Source organism: Tursiops truncatus, chromosome 20, assembly GCF_011762595.2.
Source record: "Tursiops truncatus isolate mTurTru1 chromosome 20, mTurTru1.mat.Y, whole genome shotgun sequence".
Lineage (NCBI taxonomy): Eukaryota > Metazoa > Chordata > Mammalia > Artiodactyla > Delphinidae > Tursiops > Tursiops truncatus.
The window spans coordinates 30,560,332-30,581,598 of NC_047053.1; the positions used below are offsets into that span (position 1 = coordinate 30,560,332).

General features: G+C 40.7%; 1 protein-coding gene and 1 long non-coding RNA gene across 7 annotated transcripts in view; one reads left to right on the plus strand and one right to left on the minus strand.

Annotated features, from left to right (window-relative positions):
* The window catches only part of BCAS3 (BCAS3 microtubule associated cell migration factor), a 571,522-nt gene that overhangs the window by 115,562 nt on the left and 434,693 nt on the right, over positions 1-21,267 (minus strand). For 3 of the 6 annotated variants that reach the window (XM_073797378.1, XM_073797376.1, XM_073797377.1), the window contains one exon: positions 8,989-9,045. The exons of the other annotated variants lie outside the window; for them this stretch is intronic. In XM_073797378.1, the coding sequence (XP_073653479.1) occupies positions 8,989-9,045 (57 nt within the window). The remainder of the gene's footprint in view (positions 1-8,988; positions 9,046-21,267) is intronic. 6 annotated transcript variants of the gene reach the window in all.
* Positions 1,438-14,438, plus strand: LOC141277327 (uncharacterized). Its single transcript, XR_012328509.1, has 3 exons — positions 1,438-1,479; positions 4,429-4,533; positions 14,274-14,438. It is a non-coding gene; the product is annotated as an uncharacterized lncRNA (long non-coding RNA).

A 21,267-nucleotide genomic window follows, 5' to 3' on the forward strand; every position in this document is an offset into this window, starting at 1 on the left:
TTCATTTCTATTTTAAAAAATTGCATGTTCCCGTGGCCCTGGAATGCCTGCCTCTGGCCCCTCTGGAGCCCTGGGTTATGTGAAAGCAGCCGTGCCAAGCTGGCCCATGGGCGGGGCCGAGTCTTCCTGGCTGGCCTGTGACATGTTCCTGACGTACTGTGTGGTCAAGGAGCTGGAACTGGGGGGGGCTGAACAAGGGCCAAGCCTTGCACTTCAGCTTCCTGACCTGGCAGCCATTCAGAGAGACCCTGCTAAGTGCTATTTCCTAAATACACTCTCTTTTCATAACAATCTTACCACATTGCTTTCCTTTACAAGCGCTCTTAAAAAAGGGAACTGGACTCCTTCTGCTTAATCTACACAGACTACATTTGGAAACCATCAGAAACTGAACTCTAAACAAAACGTTATTAATGTGTTGTAATCTGCCCTCTATGTTGCAGATGAAAAGAAAATGTTTTATAGTTTCAGAGCATACGTTTTAATTGCCTTTTAAGAGTGCATATACTTTTAGTACTTAGTGTTATAAAACTGTAGTATCTGTTTCTTGATAACTGTTGAGTGATCTCAGCTATTTTTATTAGTTTTTTTTCCTTATCCTTTTCTCCCTTTTTCTCCTAAACTGCCACCCATCAAAGTTCCTCTAGATCAAGCTTGATAGAGGGCTCACATATTTGAGATCTTCCATTATAAATAGCTTCTTAACAACATCCACCTCACTATAAAACACTTGTTCCTGAAAATGAGTTCTATAAACAAAGATGGAGTGGGTGGCTTTGTCTAATAAGCCAGTATAGCTGGGAACTGTGCAGTCTAGCCTTTTCCCAGTTTGCTATTGCTTTTTTATGGGGGCCAGATGACCCACGGAGATCTGATGCTCTTGCTACTTTTCTCAACTGTACAGGCCTGTCCCAAGAGACTAACATATCAGTCATCAGCCCAGAGGTTTCAAGGGCAGAGTCTTGGACATACCAAGATCCAGTTTGCTTTTCAGCAAGGAATCCCAAATTCATTAGAATTAGGCCTGAAGTTAACAGAGGATTGGGCTCTCCACCAGCTTGTCACCAGGCTGACAACTCCCCGGAAGGCTGGGTCACTTGACAGAGTCTGAGGGGCTGAGGTCTCCATTGTCCCACCCTCCAGATGGACAAATGATGCCCAGCTCTTGGACCAGTGATATAAACCTGAATCACAGGCTCACAGGAAATGAAATGACCTTTCTGAGCGAAGGGTTTCTTGGGGCAGGGCCGGGGGATGGGAGCATTTGGCCATCTGGATTCCTGGCCAGGAGGAAACTGTCTCTTGAGTGGTCCAAGTATTAAGTACTCCCAGTGACACAAAGCACCACAATGGCAGCCACAAATGATAAAACCTTTCCAGGAACATCTAATATAACACAATGTTCAAAAACCAGATTTACAGAGACTCCTTCGACCAGAAGGATCCATGGAGATGATGTAGTCCATCACTCATTTTCAGGTGAGGAGCTGAAGCCAACACGGGCAAGTTATTTACCCAAGGTCTCATGGCCTACGGGAGCTCAGAAACCTGGTTTCTAGTTCTCCACCTGGCTCTTCACCACCTACAGGATGACCATCGGTGAGTAAAGGAAGCGTCACTGGAAGGAATTCCCTTTAGTCATCTGAAAATGGGACCATGTGCCCTTTAATTTCAGTTTCTTTTCAGAGATAGCCATCTTCCTTATCTCAAACATTAACTCAAATGTTTCTTATGATGTCTCCAGTGTTTCCCTAATGTCTTCATGACTCACTGGATATTATGGCTTGATACAGTACAGAGCAGTGCTCAGTTACAACCTTAGTTTCTAAAGCAATTTTTTTTTATGAAAAACAAGCCTTCCTCTCAGTTCCCTTGCCATCAAAACTTGCACAATATATTGAGAATTCTTGCAATGGCTCAGCAGGGCCGATTTTCATAATGTGTCAGAATCCACAATGTGAAGGAGCAGTTGTTTATAAATCTATCAAAACTGAATTTTTTTTTTTTTTGTCTGCATTGGGTCTTTGTTGGCCGTGTGTGGGCTTTCTCTAGTTGCAGTGAGTGGGGGCTACTCTTCATCGCAGTGCTCAGGCTTCTCATTGCGGTGGCTTCTCTTGTTGCGGAGCACGGGCTCTAGGCGCGCAGGCTTCAGTAGTTGTGGCATGCGGGCTCAGTAGTTGTGGCTCGCAGGCTCTGGAGCGCAGGCTCAGTAGTTGTGGCACACGGGCTTAGTTGTCCTGTGGCATGTGGGATCTTCCCGGACCAGAGCTCGAACCCGTGTCCTCTGCATTGGCAGGTGGATTCTTAACCACTGTGCCACCAAGGAAGTCCCCAATTTGTGATTCGTAATCTCTGGGGCAGGTGACATTTTAATAACCGAAAAAAATCGGCTCAAAAGAAAGCTTTGAAAAATTGGGTCATCCTATTTTCATACTCCAGGGGTCTACAAGCTAGATATGGCAAGTCTTTCTCTTTTTTGACAGATCATAGGTCAAGTGGTTATAATTATAAAAAGATTGGACAGAGAACAGCTACTTAAACATCCTGGAAATAACTTCTTCTTATAAAATAACCACCATTTTATAACCACTTCTAAAGAATTCTCTTCTGGGATGAAACACTGTGAAACCAAGAGTTTCCCTTAGACAGGTTAAGGGAAAGCCCTTCCATTCAGTCATTTTTGCATTCATTGGTGCTCCTAAAACAAACTGCGTTTTTTTTGTTTGTTTTTTTTCCACCGTGCCATGAGGCATGCGGGATCTTACTTCCCCGACCAGGGATCAAACCCGTGCCCCCCGCAATGGAAGTGCTGAGTCTTAACCACTGGACCGACAGGGAAGTCTAAAACAAACTGTTTCTCCACCCAGGGAAATAATTCTGTGTTGGGATACTGGAGTCCATCTCTGCTGCTGAGATCTCTCTCCTTAAGATCTCAGCAATATAGTTTTTGGGTGTGTTTCATGACCTTTTGTGCTAGCAAATAAGCCTTTGGAGGATTAAAATTAACTTTCTCATCCTAGTTTAAAGAGTGCTCTGCTCTGGGAACATGAAAAAAAAAAAGCCCAAGTCCTGTGCCAAATACCCAGTCTAGCAGTGCTGATATTGCTTTCAAGGCTCTTACTTTAAAAATAAATTTTTACAGGAGTAGCAGAGAAAGTAGCAAAAGAATATACAAAAGCTCCTCTTTTTAAGACCAAAGAAGAATCAAGTTTTGTGTTACAAGTATTTGAGAATATACTACTACTTTAAACTACTCCAAGTGGTCTAAAGCATTAAATGTGCCTCAAACTTCCTGACCTATAGATCTAAAAGTAATCACTCACCTTGACCTATGTATCCTAATATGGACTAAATAGAATATTCAATGAAGTCCTGGTATCATATGTGTTAGGAGCCTTAAAATCAGGCTATCAGAACTGGTCATCTGCCCACAGAGCTGGCTAGATAAATTTCCACAATGACACACTCCTGGAATGAACATTGAGGGACTCAGGTCAGGGCCACTTCCTGTTACGAAAGCACAAGGCAGACAAATTCTCACCATATGGCCTTTACCCTCTGATCTTATATCTTACCTGTCCTCCCTTCAGCTTCAACTCAAAAATCTATTCCTTTACCTCTGGACAAGCAACACAGGGAAACTGTATTAAATCAGCCAAAGCAAAATACAGGCCTTTAAAGCGCTTCAACTTTCAAACTCAAACAGGGTGCCACCCTTGATACGTACAATCAGAAGAAGTTCCTTTGGCTGCCTTCGTGGGGCAAGGATTCAAGAAGTGTTCAGGAAGGCAGAAAGCTCTCCAAAAGAAGCTAATTCAAAAGAGATTTCCAAGTCAACATCCAAACCGAAGAGATGTGGAAAAATTCAGAAAAGCATCCTAACAAAACATCCCAACAAAGTACCCTAACTCCTTTTTGCAAACCCACAGCTGGTAGGAGCAAAGTTCTAATGTGACAGCCTTTTAAAGCAGCAAGTTGCAACCACAAGTGTGGTTGCTCTTCCAACATTATTTTCTTTGGGAAAATTACATGGGTGGGTAGGGAAGCAAACCCAAGAGGACTGCAGTTTACAAGTCCCCAGGCCTGGGAAGTAGGATGCACAGAACCTGGGAGTGGGGACCTCATGGTAGGGAGGGGAAATCTAACCTTCTTGTACAAGGTGGCTAAGATCTCTGGCCGCTCTTCAGGCAGAGTATACTGCTCTCTATGTGCAAAACTGATCAATAAAATTTTACTGGCAAGGCAAAAGGAGAAACATCTGCTCTAGTCAAGAGCAGCTGTGGTCAGCAATAAGGCAGCTGGCACAGGGTCAAGGCTGTTCTTGCTGGTAGGTGGTATTGTGGTCACCAGTAATTACTTTGGAGAATTTCACGGAGTCAAGGATAACTAAACAGACAAAGAACATTTTATTTTATTTTCTATCTTTAGCCCAGGAGCAACAATCGTGACATGTTGTATAGAATTCAGAAGCCCGATGCAGTCCATATTTTTCATGGCAGAACTTTTTACCTCGAAGACTGGAAACCCTTAAATGTAAGTATTTCAAAAAATATGTTCTTGACAAGTGACCTCTCCACTCATTATTTCTGATTGAACAGTTCCTGTAGATTGCATTACTCTTTAAGTGTTTCCTTCTGAAAGATATAGTATAGAATACTTTAAAGAAAATGTGAAAATTATATTTAGCAAATCAATAAATGGTACAAGTTTTTAAAAACCTCATCTTTATCAAATTTCCATGATATCTTCAAAGTTAAATAAACCCTACAGTGAATGGGAATTTGGAATGTAAATATAAATCTGTTCAATGCATGCAGTTGATAATTTTTCATGGAATGATGAATGTGAGAAAGTAGCAGTTACATTAATATACACTGTACTTAAAAAATTAAACACTTGGGAAATAACCTCTTCAGCTGCTGGAAAATGACAAAGTCTAAGACATTTCAATCAAGTTAATTTCAGTAGGAAAGCAATGCATTTTTCCCACCAGAAACTATATGAAAAAACAAATTAACCAAAATGGGTCTCTGAATGATGGGATAACATCAGCCTCAAGGAGAACTTCATGACTGCTTGTCAATTAAGTTATTCTACACACATATTCATAGGCAAAACTAGCCACATTCATTTTAAATCATGTCAAGGCTGAATGGTCGATATTATATTAAAACGAAAGCATGATTTGCATTAAAAAAGAAAAGGAAATTCTCTTGCCAACCAAGAGAGCTCACCTGCAGCAGCTGGTATAATTCAGGTATTCAATCTCCAATCAGGCCATGCCAGGTAGGTCATGTCCAAAATATTACTGGATATACAATACTACCCCTAGTGTACCCTCTGACGGCTGGGGCTCCTCGAAATCCTTAGACAGTTTTGGAAGTGGAGGGAGAGACCCAGGGACCAATTTCAACCTACTTTAGACCTATTCCTAACTCAACCATCTCTAGAATGCCACCTTAGACCAGGTCTGGGGTCATGATAGGTCCAGGGTTCTCCCAGGACAGAAAACAATCCTTGATCAGTATGTAAGGAAGGCCAAATCCAGGTGCTAGAAGGCTGGGATTGTAAGTATCAGCCCTGTCAATCGCTGTACATAGATCACTTGAACCCTCAGAGTGTCAGGTTTTTCACATGTCAGAGTAGGAAGCCTTCCAGCTTTGACATTACATTGAGTCCACAAAGAACAGGTCTCTAGACCTAAAGAGGTGTCCCATCAGCTCCATATCCCTCAAGACTAGGCAGTAAGAGATCCCCTAACAATCTCCTGTTGTTTTTTCTTTCAATGAGACTTTCACTACCATTAAAAAGAAGTACTAAATTTAGGTGTTCCCTGAGGAACTGGTTTTTATGATAGCCCAACATCTCACAGTTGTTACGTTAAAGCCTACCATCTGAAACCACTGAATAGTAGGCAGAGGACTTCTATGACTTTGAGTTTTACATATAAAATTTCGACCAGAGAGAAAAACTGATTGACATCAGATAATATGGGAACAACTTTTACATCTTCTAAAATAAGCAACTTTAGGACTTCCCTGGTGATGCAGTGGTTAAGAATCCACCTGCCAATGCAGGGGACACGGGTTCGATCCCTGGTCCAGAAAGACCCCACATGTTGCGGAGCAATTAAGCCCATGCACCGCAACTACTGAGCCTGCGCTCTAGAGCCCACGAGCCACAACTACTGAAGCCCGTGAGCCTAGAGTCCATGCTCCGCAACAAGAGAAGTCACTGTAATGAGAAGCCCGCGCATCGCAACGAAGAGTAAGCCCCCGCTCGCCACAACTAGAGAAAGCCCACAGCAGCAACGAAGACCCAATGCAGCCTAAATAAATAAATAAATAAAATAAGCAACTTTATTAATTTATCAGTAATATTTGCTTAAATACTGCCTAAAATTATAGTCTATTACACTGCGTTTAGGAGGATGAATAGTGAAATCACAAATCCTATGGAGTTTCAGTTAAGTCTTAAAAAACATTGCTCCTTCCCTGTATATCCCATTTTGTAAAATGTAGAATAAATGAAGTCTGTGAGCATCAGGCAATTTTAATAATAAAGTAAAAATCTTCTGAATTTTACCTATTGTTTTTCTTTTATGACACATTTTTGCTAACTTCTAGTCACACTGTTTTCAAACTGATGCCTTTGCCGATGCTATTTCCACAGACTGAATGGACTTTCCTTAGTTTTTTTTTTGCTTTTTTTAGCGTGTTGAAAACCTACTTATTTGTCTTGTAAAGACACTATCTTCTAAAGAACTGGCAAAATAAATCCTGATATATCCAATAATGAGATAGTATGCACCCCATTATATGAGATTATAAAGTTCTCAATCTGTTTGGAAGAAACTGGGATTAGGGATTAGTTCATAAAGGCAGCGCGGGACATGACAATCTTTGGAAAACTGATCAACACTATTCCTTCTCCTAAACATCGGCTCAGAAGTGGGATAAACCTCTGTAAAAAAGCAGGTTGACTGGCAGAAGTGAGGCTCTGAAGGTGAATTTTTCCTTTAGCTTCCTGAATTCCAGGTTCTTTTCATCTCAGGAGATTGTTAACTGCAGGTTCTGTACAGCAGCTCTTTGCTATAGCTTGCAGTCAGTGATGTCTTTCTCATCGGAGGAAGGGTCTAAGCGTCACGGGCTAGTCAGTGAAGAAGTTCTCATCATGTCTAAAGCATCAGATATAAAGGGAGGATAGCTAGAATCTGGGTCTGGCAACATTAACCAAATATGGACTGAGTCCAAAATAGACATGAAAGTTATTAAAACACCACTCTAAACGTCTTTATGTGTTTTAGGTATAGTGACTTAGGGCTCATCGGGACATATCTAAGAGTCTCTTTTGGGTTCTGATATTTATACTGTCTTCTTCATGTTCTTGGCTTCTTCATCTTGAATAACAAGAGCCATTCTGGTCCTAGATATACTTATCACCGAGAAACCATTCCCCTTTAATTAAAACATACACACACACACACACACACACACACACACACACACTGAATCTTATTCTATTATCCTGAAGGCTCTTAGCCTTCTCAGAAAACTTAAGCATTTACTCAACAAACCTTGTTTCAACCCCTATGTGTCATATGCTATGAGTAGGGGAGAAAGTACAATTTTAAACTGGTTTTATCTCAAAATTATTATTTTATTAGGCTTATTTACTTTCTCTTCTCTTCTGTTATTAGCATAAGGAGATGGCTAAGTCATTTGGGGTGTGTGTGTGTGTGTGTGTGTGTGTGTGTGTGTGTGTGTATTAAATCCTGGCACAAGACAACAAGTAGAGAACAGCAGAGCCAAAGGGAGATACAGGCGCTCGGTGGTCAAACAGGCTGGTTCACTGGCTTTGCCACTCTCTCCTGTATACCAACCTACAAATCGGTAGAAAGAGCAAACTCCTTATTGACTTCCGGAATCACCTTCAAATAGTCAAACCTGTAATGTCAAATCTACCTAATTCAGTGTGTCTATCGTATTGAGGGTCCCCCAAAGAAAGCCTAATTGGATTGTAATTTCAGGTTGGCCTCTTCCGAAGGGTGAGAGACAGGGAGTGAGAGTTGTCGGGGAGGGAGCAGACAGTTTCTCATGGCAAGAGTCCTCTCCTGTCCAAACAGAGGAAAGTTCCCAAGTAAGGGTGGCATATTGAAATCTAATCAAATGGCTAGACTATTTTTACCCTTGAATTCATCAAAATCCTCTCAAGAACAACCACCCTTGGTACTATTTAAGAATGCTTCTTTTGGGGGAAGGTTTTAGTTAAGACTTACTTCAGTGTTTTTGAATTTAATTTAAAAGAAATGAGCCCTTTATAGTCAGTCACAGGGCTGAAAGACACAGGTAAATGAATCCAGTCTACTGAGTAAGATAAGATCGGTCTTGAACTTCTTAGAGTATGTGTGCTAAAATGGATAAGTTTTAAACGAGCATCAACTACAACTCATTCCATTGTAATATCATGGTGCAGTGGAAAGAATATGGACTTTGGGGTCAGATAATCCTGGGTTCAAAGCCTGTCCCTATCACTTATCTTAGGCTCAGTTCTCTTAAAAATATAAATACTATTCTATCTGGCAGGATAGTTGTGAGGATAAGAAAATATGCACATAAAGTGTTTATCACACACACGCAAAAAAAGTGTCCATCACAGAGTAGGCATTCAATAAATGGTAGTTACTGCTATTATTATTATTATTATATGAGGTGACATGCTTACAGTTCCCAAACATCCAAATACCCACACCAAAATGCAGGTCACAAGGAGAATGTAACTGCCCTCACAGAAAATCCCAATCAAAATATTTTTATCATATACATATTTAAAACTCAAGTATAAGACTTTTAGGCCTGCGAACTTCCAATACAACAGTATGGCTTCACACACCTGAGTGTTCTTTTAAAAAAATATATTCACATTTAAAAGGTCAAGTTGTAAAGCCATTTGATTAAAATAGTAATAAAAGAGTAAACATTAACTCACAACTTCTCCTTTGGTCTTTACTATTCCAAGCGGTATCACCTCCCGAATAAGTTGCACCTTAAGACATTGTAAGATTATCTTGATTAAAATCTTTAAGTTCTTAATTTTAAGTAGGGAAAACCTAATCTCCAAAAGCTAAGTTTAATACTTTTAGCATGATCTAGATCTTAACAGTAGCATGTTATCCTCTGCTACTCCTGAAACATGACTGCCCAAAATAAATGAAGTTCCCTTTTTATATTAATTTTAGAGCCACTGATAAAAATACAAATGATTAACATCAGAAAGGAAGAATTGCTCATCGTTAGGCCACCCAAATTTCCAAAAGCATCATAAGTTATAGAAAGCTTGTCTCTGGAATTTCAACAGTTTTCTCAAAGGTGTCAGAGCTATCTACTAGAGGCCTTGCAAATTGAATTAAATAACAAAATAAAGCAAACAAATACCCACCCCCCTAATCTGTCAGTATTTCAAACCTAGGCTTTCCTCTTGGGTATGTAACTATCCTTGATGATAATTCTGTTCAAGCTAGTATTTCCTCTCCAAATTCACTTTTAACCCAAGCTAAATAAGGATGTTGGTGCCAATCAACTCCCACTATCTACAGTATGGTAACCCATTTTATTCACTCTTGCTTTTGCTTCTCAAAAATAAACTCACTAAATCAGCACCTGATCTTCCCCTAAGAACTGTAAACCCATCCTATACGTAGGAAAAATTGACACAAAGATAGGTTATATTGCTTCCGTTGTTAAAAATATCCACTAGTAAAGTTAAAAATCTGAAGCATTCAAGCATTTCGATTTCTTATTTGCTTGTCTGGACTATCTGCAATACGCATTTCGATTTTTGCTATTTCTAGCCACAAAGCCATCACAGGAGTTGGCCTCAGGGCCCGGAGAGGAAATCTGGCTTCCACCTCTGGGACACACGTTTCAGCGCTTATGTCTGACTGACCCTGCCAATCACCCCTGCCAGAAGCCACAAGCCTGGCTTACAATAACAGAGTATATCAAAGAGGACAGGAAAGAAAACAAGACAGTGGCAGGGTCAGCAGAGGATAAGAACACGGTGAAGATGCCCTGTGGAAGCAGGGAACAGGGAGCCATATATTCATCGTATCGACTGTGTTTCTCAGAAAAGGCAAAGTCATAAATGCTTTGGACCTTGACTGCCAAAGTCGGCCCTGTACTACCATAAAATTACTGCCAGATGTAACTAGGAGAGCAGATTGTCTCGTTATGTTGGGATGGGTCAAGAAGAAACACTCTTGTTCACACGAACTTGTAATTACAACCCATATGCTTAAACCAACTCAGAGTGGTGATCGTGGTAACTGTATATTGACCTCTGATATAAAGATCATCCATGTAAAGTGACTCTTTTCACTAGAACCATCCAGTTCAAGAACAGTGGTAATCCATGCTTGCCTCCATAGAAGAACATGCCTAATCCACTGTGCACTGTGATCATAAAGTCAGCAAATTTAAAAGGCGTAGAGAGGAGAACAGAAAAGTCGTTAAGAGTCGGGGAGAGGGTTTATAGTCAGTCTGGGTTTGACCTTGACTCTGCTACTTATGAGCTGTGTGATCTTGGGGAAGTTACTAGTTTCTCTGAATCGCAGTTTTCTCAGAGAATTATTATGAGCACTCAATGTCCAAAAAAAAAAGATAAACTTTCAATATATGTTAACTTATTATTAAAGACAGCTATGTATTATAAAAACAGAAGATAACTTTTAAAGGCCGCTCTCTTAGGCCTGACATTCCCAGTCTACTTTTAGTCTCAATCAACTTTTTCAGCCTTCGCTTCTACTACTTCCCTTCACATCCACTATCCAACCTTCCTGCCTCTACTACTTTATTTGTGTCGTGCCCTCTGCATAAAATCACCATTAGAGTCACCTTTGAAGATTCAAGCCTACTGTTCAAATAACACCTTCTTCAAAAAGCCTTTTTTTTATCTTCCCCATCTCTCTCCACTAAATTACTCATAATATCTTGTAACCTTCTGACAACTATTTTATGCTGTCTGTTATAGGCATTTGTACATAAACAGAGTACCTAGCACAGGGCTTTGTCCACAGTAGCACTTAGTAAAGGTTAATTAGAGGAATAAACAAATAACAACAATTCTCTCTCTAATAAGAAAATGAGCAACTTGCCTTCACACTCCCACTTCCCTACAGAACCCCACGAAAACGCCGATGCCTCATTAACTCCGGCGGGACGGGAGAGACAGAGGTTGCCAGGAGCCCAAGCTGTGAGAGTTGGCACTTCTCTCTTTGCATCCAAGGAGTTAAACTGAGTCCCGGGGAGATAAAAATCTCCGGTTTTATTGTTTAGTGAGGCTGCCTGACAAACGAAGATCCAGCTGCAATTGTAACATTCCAAGCTCAGAAGGCGCCAAGTTTTACTAACTATAATTTGACTGGTCCGACTGCTGCAGTCCAAATTCTTGTTTGGATAATCAGTCTTTGTTTGAATATGTTCAAAAACAGCACAGACTAGCATTAGCCTCTGGGTATGTCATGTGAGCTGACTACCCTGTGGCTCCCAGTAGCAGAAACTCATACACAAGAGGAGGATTATTTTCCTAGTATTACTGTTACGCTAACATATAATCAGTCCTTTTCTCCCAGTCTCCACATCTCGTCCACAGCCTCCCCCAGCCTTTTTTTTTTCCTCCTTTCTTTTTTCTTCTCTTTTTTCTCCCTCTCTCTCTTTTTTTTTTTATAATTCAAAAGTCTTCTTTCCAAGTTCAACCAAAGTTTAAAGGTGAAAAGGTCAAGAAAGTTTCATGGCTGTGGCTGTTTAGAAAAGGGTAGGACTAACTGTGGTCTCTAGCTCAGCCTCTACTAAAGGCTCAAGAAGCTCATATTTCACTGTACTTCTGCAGCGCCCAGTTGCCTTGACACAATCTGTTTGGAATGAAATTAAGCCCTTGTTAATCATTTTTAACATAATAGAATAATAATAACTTCACCTGCCAAACAATCATTTCATACTTAAGCAACTCAAGTGGCTCATTTGTTTGTTAAAAAAAAAAAAAATCCAAATTCTCCAAGTTGTACGTTTTAACTGGAGGACACTCGTTTGGGATCTACCCACCCTGCCCGTCTGCAAGTCATTCGGCTCTCTCTAACAAGCCAAGAAGGATTCTGGAAACTCTGCACCTATCCTGTCACTTGGGCCTTGCTCTGGCCATTCTCAAAGAGCCCAAATGAGTTGACAGTGCCTGGCTGACAGAAAATGCTAGACAGTATTTGCCATTAGTATTTTGGAGGGGAAATCCTGACTCAGAGGTACAGTTCTAGCAATCAGTGGAAAAACTGCTGGTGGGGAAAAACCATGGCTCGGAAAAGGCTGGAATGATTAGCCATTGGTACATGGGTTGGCGAAATGCTGCAAACTGGGAAATTGAAGTGGGAGCTCTCAACTGGTCTGGAATTGTAGGTGTAAATCTGGTCCCAGCAGCTCCTGTATTGCTAGAGGGAAGGCCACCAAAGGAGAAGGAAACTCTGCTCCCTGGGAGGGATACCTGTTTATTTTACAATTAACAACAGCAAGGGAACGCTTTCTGAAATTCTTCCTGGAAGGCACAGAATTTAATCCTATACAACAGTTTGAATCTGCAAGGTCTTAGCTGAGATGACAGGTAGAAATCAGAGTACTTCAGGGCTGGCTCCAGTTACAGAGAGAGACATAAGGAACCAAGAAAAGCCCCTTCTGGGGCCAAAATTCTAAACTGTGCAGTGATCTAGGATTTGAGAGAGGAGGAGAAGAAAAAAGACGGCGCTGTGCATTAGGGCGCAGTGGGAAATGGATAGGAAGTGAGGTCTAATGGTTGAAGGTTTATCATTTATCTACTCCTCTGCATCCTTGCTCCATGCATTCTGGGGCAAAGGAAGAAGGTTTCTATTGTGAATTTCCACAACTTCTAATAGTCGTATGTTAGACATATACTCATCTTTAATATCAATGAATTACACCTTCTACTAACTTAAGTCATGCTGAAATTTAAGACCATGTTTTTCCTCCCTTCTGTGGGTACTGAGTGAAAAAAAAACCCAGGCCCACTGATGTTCATAGTGTTCAATTCACATTAATTAGAATTATAGAATGCCACAGCCGGAAGAGCTCTTAAAGAAAGGTTAACGTAGAAGTGTCTCAGGGGCCAGAACTGAGGCCACACAGGGATTTCCCCTGTACCCTCCATTAACAAAACATCTCCACCTGTATCTGTTTTATATATTGGGGTCCTGCAAAAATTTCACTAGAAGAAAAGGCTCTGCTGTTGGGGAGGAACGGGTAAGAGGGAGGTTTGAAAACCAAAGAGCTGGTCCAATCTTTCATTTTAAAGTTAACGAAACACGGGTCTGTGAGGCTGTGACTTGGCCAAGGTCCCCCAGTGAGTAGAGAACAGGGTTAAGACAAGAATTCCTCTGCAGCCCCCAGTTCAGTATGTGCTCCATCTCCAAACCATGTCTGTCTGCTCCACCTTTCAGGGAAGCCCTGCCTCCATTTACTGTGTTTGCATCAGAAGACTGCAACCTAAAAAGAAACACTTTTTAGAAATATTTAACTGGCACAAGAAGTCAAATTAACGATCATTTTTTAGATCTGGACAATGAACTACGGCAAGCCTGGTTGATGGCCATCTTTAGTTGTAAAATCACTTCTGCTAAAGCCATTAGCCACGAAGTGTTCTGGGCAGCTCGGATTTTACAACAAAACCTGTAAAAGCTAGGGGTCAAAACTTTTCCCTGGGGCTTAAAGGTGTGAAGCTTCTGAAATGAAGCTTGGGTACTCAGAACCTTCCCAATCAGCTCTAATCTTCACCACCTCCTTTTGATTATCCCTTGAAGAGTGTTGCTAGATAATATGGAGGGGGAAAGAAAAAAAGCCCAATAAAAAAAGGAAGTATTTTTAGCCTCTTTTTAAGCGGTGACAAAGTTTATCACACTCCTACTCAAATTAGTCACACAGGTTAGTCCCAAGGGAGAGCAGTCTGGCTACAGATCATTGCAAAGGAATGACTTCTTGGAGGCCTAAAACAAACACTTAGGCACATGGTTCCATCTGGAAATATAGTCAAATAGAAGCAAATTCCACGAAATTCCCAACTGATGCAAGCAACATGATTTTGTATCTTACAATACTAGCTTGGACTAGCTGCTGTGGTCTGCTAAATAGATACATGACTCTAAAATGAGGATAAAGACAATAGTTACTTTAATAATGATAATAATAATAATAATTATTTCCAATATGCTTATTCACAAGGGTTGAAGATGTCAATACAGCAGCAATGGAGAAGAGAGAGAACAACTGAGGAGAAAACAAGACTTGCAAAGAATTTCCCACCATTTTGGTTCTTTCTCCTTTTAAGAAAGAGAAAATTGGTCCTGAATCCTCACGATGAAACTCAGGGACTTGAGGTTTTTTAAAGTTTTTCTTCACAAGCAAGAGGGTTTTCAGGGAAGGACTAGCACGTGGGCCATGCAATTGGTTATCTTCAAGGGTCTGTCAAAGTGCCATAAATGCAGCAAAGATTCCCACATGAGTCTCTGTTTCTCTGTTCAAATATGAAAACCACCCCTTCTTACCCTGCCAGATAAAGCCCCCTATTCTTTTTTGCCAAAATGCATTAGTTATGAAGCATTACTGCCAGTAGGTACAGTTACATAAAACATGCATGCTTACCCAAAATTAATTGTTTCCAAGCTATGTGGGAAACTAAGCACCCGGTACATGAATAACTCATAGTCACTAACTTTGTGGAATATTTTAAAACTTACCTTCTTATTTCTTTTGAAGACAGGGTTGCCTTAATACCCAGCATGGTTTTGTATTATAGATTTGTACCTCGAGAAATTTCTAACACGGGTTAGAAATGGCTTTGCCACTCATGAACTTCATGAGTTTACGACCTTGAACAAGTAGCTGAACTTTATAAAACCTGTTTCTTATCTGTAAAATGGGAACAGAAGAGAGCAATAAAAAAATATAACCTTTATCAATGTTTGTGTTATTGTAGAATTTCTGGGGTTATCTCGTGGTGGGCCAGGGAGAGCTGCATTGCTTAAAATTTTTAGGGGAAAAAGTTAAGTAATTTGACAGACAAATAATTCATATGTTAAAACAAACATATACATTGTGGAAGAGAATACAATATCAACACTCATTTTAAGATAAAACCCTAGCTTCAAGAAAAATTTTAAGCCAGTAGCAGTCAAGGTTGTGGGTCCAGAGTTGGGGAATGAGCAAAGGGGACACATAAGCATCCCTCTTCTGCTATTCGAGGTACTTCAATGGAAAAGTTTTAGAAGCACAAGAAGGTGGTTCCCCAACTCAGACTGGGGCTGCTGAGGAGAAAAATTACTAAATTTAGACAGAAAATTGATGTGTGACTTAAAAGGTGACAGCTTTCATCCTTTAGGATAACATGCAATGATTTGGGAAAATACTGTAATTATTGGACCTATTACTTTAGTGCTTTTAAATCCTTTTAAAATACACTATGGGGGGACTTCCCTGGCAGTCCAGTGGTTAAGACTTTGCCTTCCAAAGCACGGGGGGCAGGTTCGATCCCTCATCAGGGAGCTAAGATCCCACATGCCTCGCGGCCAAAAAAACAAAACATAAAACAGAAGCAATATCGTAGCAAATTCAATAGAGACTTAAAAATATATATACATTATAGGGCTTCCCTGATGGCGCAGTGGTTAAGAATCTGCCTGCCAATGCAGGGGACATGGGTTTGAGCCCTGGTCCGGGAAGATCCTACATGCCATGGAGCAACTAAGCCCGCAGGCCACAACTACTGAGCCCGTGTGCCACAACTACTGAAGCTTGAGTATCTAGAGCCCGTGCTCCGCAACAAGAGAAGCCACCGCAATGAGAAGCCCGCGCACCACAACGAAGGGTAGCCCCCGCTGGCCGCAACTAAAGAAAGCCCAGGCAGCAACGAAGACCCAACACAGCCAAAAATAAAATAACTAAGATAAATAAATTTAAAAAAATACACTATAAAGTATGCTTTCTTGTTAAAGGCAGCTTCTCTGGTTAAAGAGTTCAACGTGTCTAGTCTCCTTCACAATTTCTCAACACTATTGGGGCTTAAAGGAATCTCAAAGCAAGATAATAAAGTGCTCCTGAAGCCGTTCAAGGCTTCTTTAGCGAAGAGCCAGGTGACTGGTCCCACACACATGAGTCTCACTTGCCAAAATGAGGAATTTCCTACTGCTGGATTCTACTGGGCCTGGGGGCATGATGTAAGAATTTGTGGGAATGAGCGTAAAAGAACAGGTAGAACAAGATGCAAAAATCTTTAGGGCTAAAAATCTAAAAGGAGAGTCTCCAGGTGGGAAGGGAGTCTGTGTCTACACCTGTGGCTGAGGCTTTGCACTTTATCTCCCTGGGGTTCACTCTCAAGGAAGAGGGAAAGTACTGCTAACGCCACTGCACGAGCTGTTATTCCCTTTATAAAGGCTCAAGGATTTATTTGCAAAACTCCCTTTCTATATTGACCTCAGTGCAAATTTTACATAAAGCCAGGGAGAGAGAGAAAAAAATCATTAGAGAAAAAATGAGCAGCATAAAAAGCTATGTTTCCCAAGGTTTCTTTTTTTCTTTTTTTTAACATCTTTATTGAAGTAGAATTGCTTCACAATGGTGTGTTAGTTTCTGCTTTATAACAAAGTGAATCAGTTATACATATACATATGTTCCCATATCTCTTCCCTCTTGCGTCTCCCTCCCTCCCACCCTCCCTATCCCACCCCTCTAGGTGGTCACAAAGCACCCAGCTGATCTCCCTGTGCTATGCGGCTGCTTCCCACTAGCTATCTGTTTTACGTTTCCCAAGGTTTCTGATCCTGAAAATCTCTCCTCAGAGCAGCAAGGGCTTTCCTGACATGGCGCCAGGTGCTCCGCCCTGCTGGACCCGTATATCCGTACAGGACCTTTGCCTGGTTTCTTCTCTTCTGGGTGCTGGCCCTTCTCTCAGCCAGGTGACCTCAGGCACACAAGGTCTCACCAGTATCCAGGACTGGCTCTACTGTCCACCTGCTCATCTCACCTTGTAATATTCAAGGGCAAACACAAATTCTCCCCTTTTCTGTTTCAAATCTCCCACAGTCCCAAGGGTTTCTCTGCCATCATATCGTTTCGGGTCTGAGGGACATGTTCAGGTTATAACAGCATCAGTGACAACCACCCACCTGCAGAGGCCAAATCAATTATCTTAATCTGGGGTCCAGGAATGGATGTCAGAGGATCCCCAAATCCCTGAAAACATACAAGATTGTGTGTCTGAGAGTGTCTGCACATTTCTTCTGGACCAGACTCACAAATTTCACTAGCTTCTCAGTGCTATGACCCCAAAATATTAGGAACCACTGACTTAGCTTTTCCATATTTAGGTGGTGGAACTTGTGCCCCTCTGGAACAGTCTGTGAGGACTCATTCATGTCATTCCACTACCCCTAGACAAAAGACAGTCTAGTCAAAATGTATCCATCCTGGCTAACAGTGTAACATTAGCTTAACATAGAGCAACCATAACCTATATGAAAGGGGCATTAGCACCCACATAAAACACCTCATAAATAGCCAACCTGGAACCCCTCTCCCAGTCTTCATCATTCTTTCCCTGAAGGAAAGCATATTCTATTTTATGCATAATCTAGTTACCTGGATTTCTGGTCCTCAGAAGTAGAAGCAACACATTTAAAAAGGAAAGGGATGATATAAGTAGATGCACGGATAGCAACAAGAAAAACTTGGTCTCTCTAAGACTCAGTTCCCTCACCTGTAAAATGGATACAGTGAGAGCTCTCTCAGAGGGTCACTGTGAAGATTAAATGAAGTATCCAATGTAACACTATGTGCACCTGGCATATATTAATTACACAGTCAGTAAAAGATTTCTGTCTTTCTCCTAAGGTTGTCAGTCTTGATGGCAGAAAAATAAAAGTTACAGTTAATATACATCAGTGCTGGAGCTATTTTGCATCTGAGCAAAGAATATGACATAAAAAACCCTCAACCTTTAATATGCAAGACCCAGTACAACATTGTACGCTTATAACAATGAGTCATTCAATAACATACACGCAAATGTAGAAAAAGTATGAAATCATGAATAAATAGGATGATACATACCAAATTGAGGCTAATGATTACCTCTCGTAGCAGTAATGAGTTAGGAGGCTCTAGCTGTTTATTTCTTTTGGGAAAAATATAAGAACAAATATTAAATTGTTATTAAGTTTTAAAATTTGCACAATGGGTCCATGGGATGGTGGATACACTGCTGTTGTTACCATTATGTTCTGTACTTTTCTGTATGTTTGGAGTATTTCATAATTAAAAATTAAAAACAGATAAAAAGAAAAAATATGAGTCATTCAACAACTAAGAACTGCATGTCTAGGCCCTGTACTAGATCAAAGGGTACTCAAGAAGTAAGCAAGCATGAATCCACTTGAGAAAGAGCTCCATACAAAGGGTTAAAACATTAAAATAATTATCTGAACACTTTCTTCTCCAACTATGCACAAAAAGACAGTGTTAATATAAATGCTTCAGATATTGCCCTTTTTTTCTGACATGCTGGAGTCACCCGAAAAGTTGATATCACAGGACAAATTTTCCCAAATTCTCTATAGAAAGTATTATGGACGTAAACGCAAGAATGTTAAAACGCATATGATTGACACTCTTGTGGTCAGCAGGCGTTTTAGAAATCACGCTGTATTTCTGAATGTATAAATATTAACTCAAAATGAGCATGTGATAGAGAAAAAGGTGAACCTTAATTTGCAAAAGGACAATCATATATTCTGTAGCTGAAAATATATGAGTAGTCTCCGTAATACCATATGTAAAGAAAACAGACCCTCTGAACAATCACTAATAATTAAGCTCTCACCCTCCCTTCCTTGGCTGTGCCCACTGGAAACAGGAATAAATATCCCCTTCACCACTACACTAGATCATGCTAAGGTCTTAGGTGGAAAAGAAGCGGGGAGAGTAAACTGATTACACTGCATCAAGTACCAGCACATATAAGTGTTTCTGGATTGTAGGGATAAGATGCTCTGGGCTTATTACTGCTCCTTGATCCAGAGAAATTTAAGGATCTGGTTTCAATTAGATGCTTTAAGCCAGTAAAACTATATCCATAAAGACACACTTATAGAAGAACTTTAAGATAATTAGGATGCTGAGGAAACTGACGAATTCCATTCCTTTTCCTTCTCCTCCTTTATTTGCCATCCAGTTGAAAGAAGAAAAAAAATAGCCGTATGATTTTATGAATTAACCAATGGTGGCAAAATTAAATAAACGAATCCAGAGGGATCTTAACAAACTGAGCACTGATACAGCGAAATCTTTGGGGAGGAAGTGTACAAGTTCATGACCTTTGACACAGTGTCCACTGGCTAAAACCAGCACAAGTGTAAAAGGTAAACTTTAGGAGCAATTGGAATTAGATCAGTGCTGGGAATTCAGACGGCCACTTATTAAGTGAAAAAGGGTAACTATTATATTTAGCAAATAATCTGTGTTCTTCTAAGGTTGTTAGACCTGAATACAAAGGCAGGCTGAGTCAAGAAAGAATAAAAGGAGAGATGAGTCTTATTTCTTTAAACAAATGCCTGAGCAAAACTCACATGTCGGGACTTCCCTGGTGGCTCAGTGGCTAAGAATCCGCCTGCCAATGCAAGGACACGGTTCAATCCCTGGTCCAGGAGGATCCCACATGCCGCGGAGCAACCAAGCCCGTGTGCCACAACTACTGAGCCTGCGCTCTAGTGCTCGCGACCCACAACTACTGAGCCCGCGGGCCACAACTACTGAAGCCCGCACGCCTACAGCCCGTGGTCTGCAACAAGAGAAGCCCCCACTCGCCACAACTAGAGAAAGCCCGCGTGCAGCAACAAAGACCCAACGCAGCCAAAAATAAATGAATAAATAAATTAATTTAAAAAAATAAACAAACAAAAAAACTCACATGTCCACCAGAATGGACTTGCTACCAGTGATTACTTTCATTCTAATCATCATTGCCAAATCTCCTGTGGCCAGCTAAGAACAAAATTTATTTGGATTAACTTCAGTCATGTCAAAAACATCTGTAAGTGGTAGCTATGGATATCAGCATGGCATGACTTTTGAGTTCAATTCAAATGTTTCACTCTTTGTGTTCATAAAACCCAAGGTGGTGGAGTAGAAGAAGGGGTTCTACATGTTGCAGATCTGTGCTGACAAGGTGTGACTGTCGAGCACGGGAAAGACGGCTACTCCGAATCAAAATGTGCTGTAAGGATGAAATATACAGCAGATTTCCAAGACTAAGCATGGGAAAAAAGAATGTCAAATACTCTGTTAATCATTTTTATACTGATTAAACCTTGAAATGGTATTTTAGATATACTGGGTTAAATAAAGCATATTATTAAAATTCGTTTTAGCTGTTAGTTTTTACACACCAGGAAACCGAAGTGCAGAGAGGATAAGGAATTGCCCAGGGTCACAGAGGTTAAGAAGTGGTGGAAGCAAGATTCAAATCCGACTGGCCAACTGACTCCAGAGGTAACATTCAAAACCCTATACTCTCTAGTCTAATTTACTTTTCAAACATTCTCTCCTTCTCCTCTCCTTGTCACACCATGTCCTACAGGCAAACCAAACCATCTACTTTCCCTGTATGTACATCATGTTTTCTGAGCATTGTTCTCCCTGCCAGGAACGACTTCCCTTTCCTATTTCCATATAACGAAACTCATCTCAAATGATACCTCTTCCAGGAAGCCTTCCCTGAACTTCCAGTAGAAACTTACTTCCCTTTCTTCTGAATGTCCCCCCCTATTTCACTTGTACTTCTGGTATTACTTGATAGTTACACGTGTACTTATAGTTTATCTTCCTGCTAAGAGGAACTTGGCATTGTGCATCTTTAAATCGCCTATGGTTCCTAGCACAGAGATGCACATGATAGGTACTCAAAAATTCCTTTTATAAATGAATGAGTAAATAATAAATATATAGGATGAAAATTAAAACCGCTTTCTATCCTCAATAGGTTTATGATTGAGTACAGAAGGAAAGATGGACTGCCCAAGTGATATAAAGCAAATGCCTTTTTTGCCCCCAATTAGAGGTGGCTGAAGGGAATTGAAGAATGGCAACTTCACTGTCCCCTACGTCCTTCTATTCAAATCCTAGCACGTGATGATGCTTGGCAGACATCCATCAGACATGATCAGGC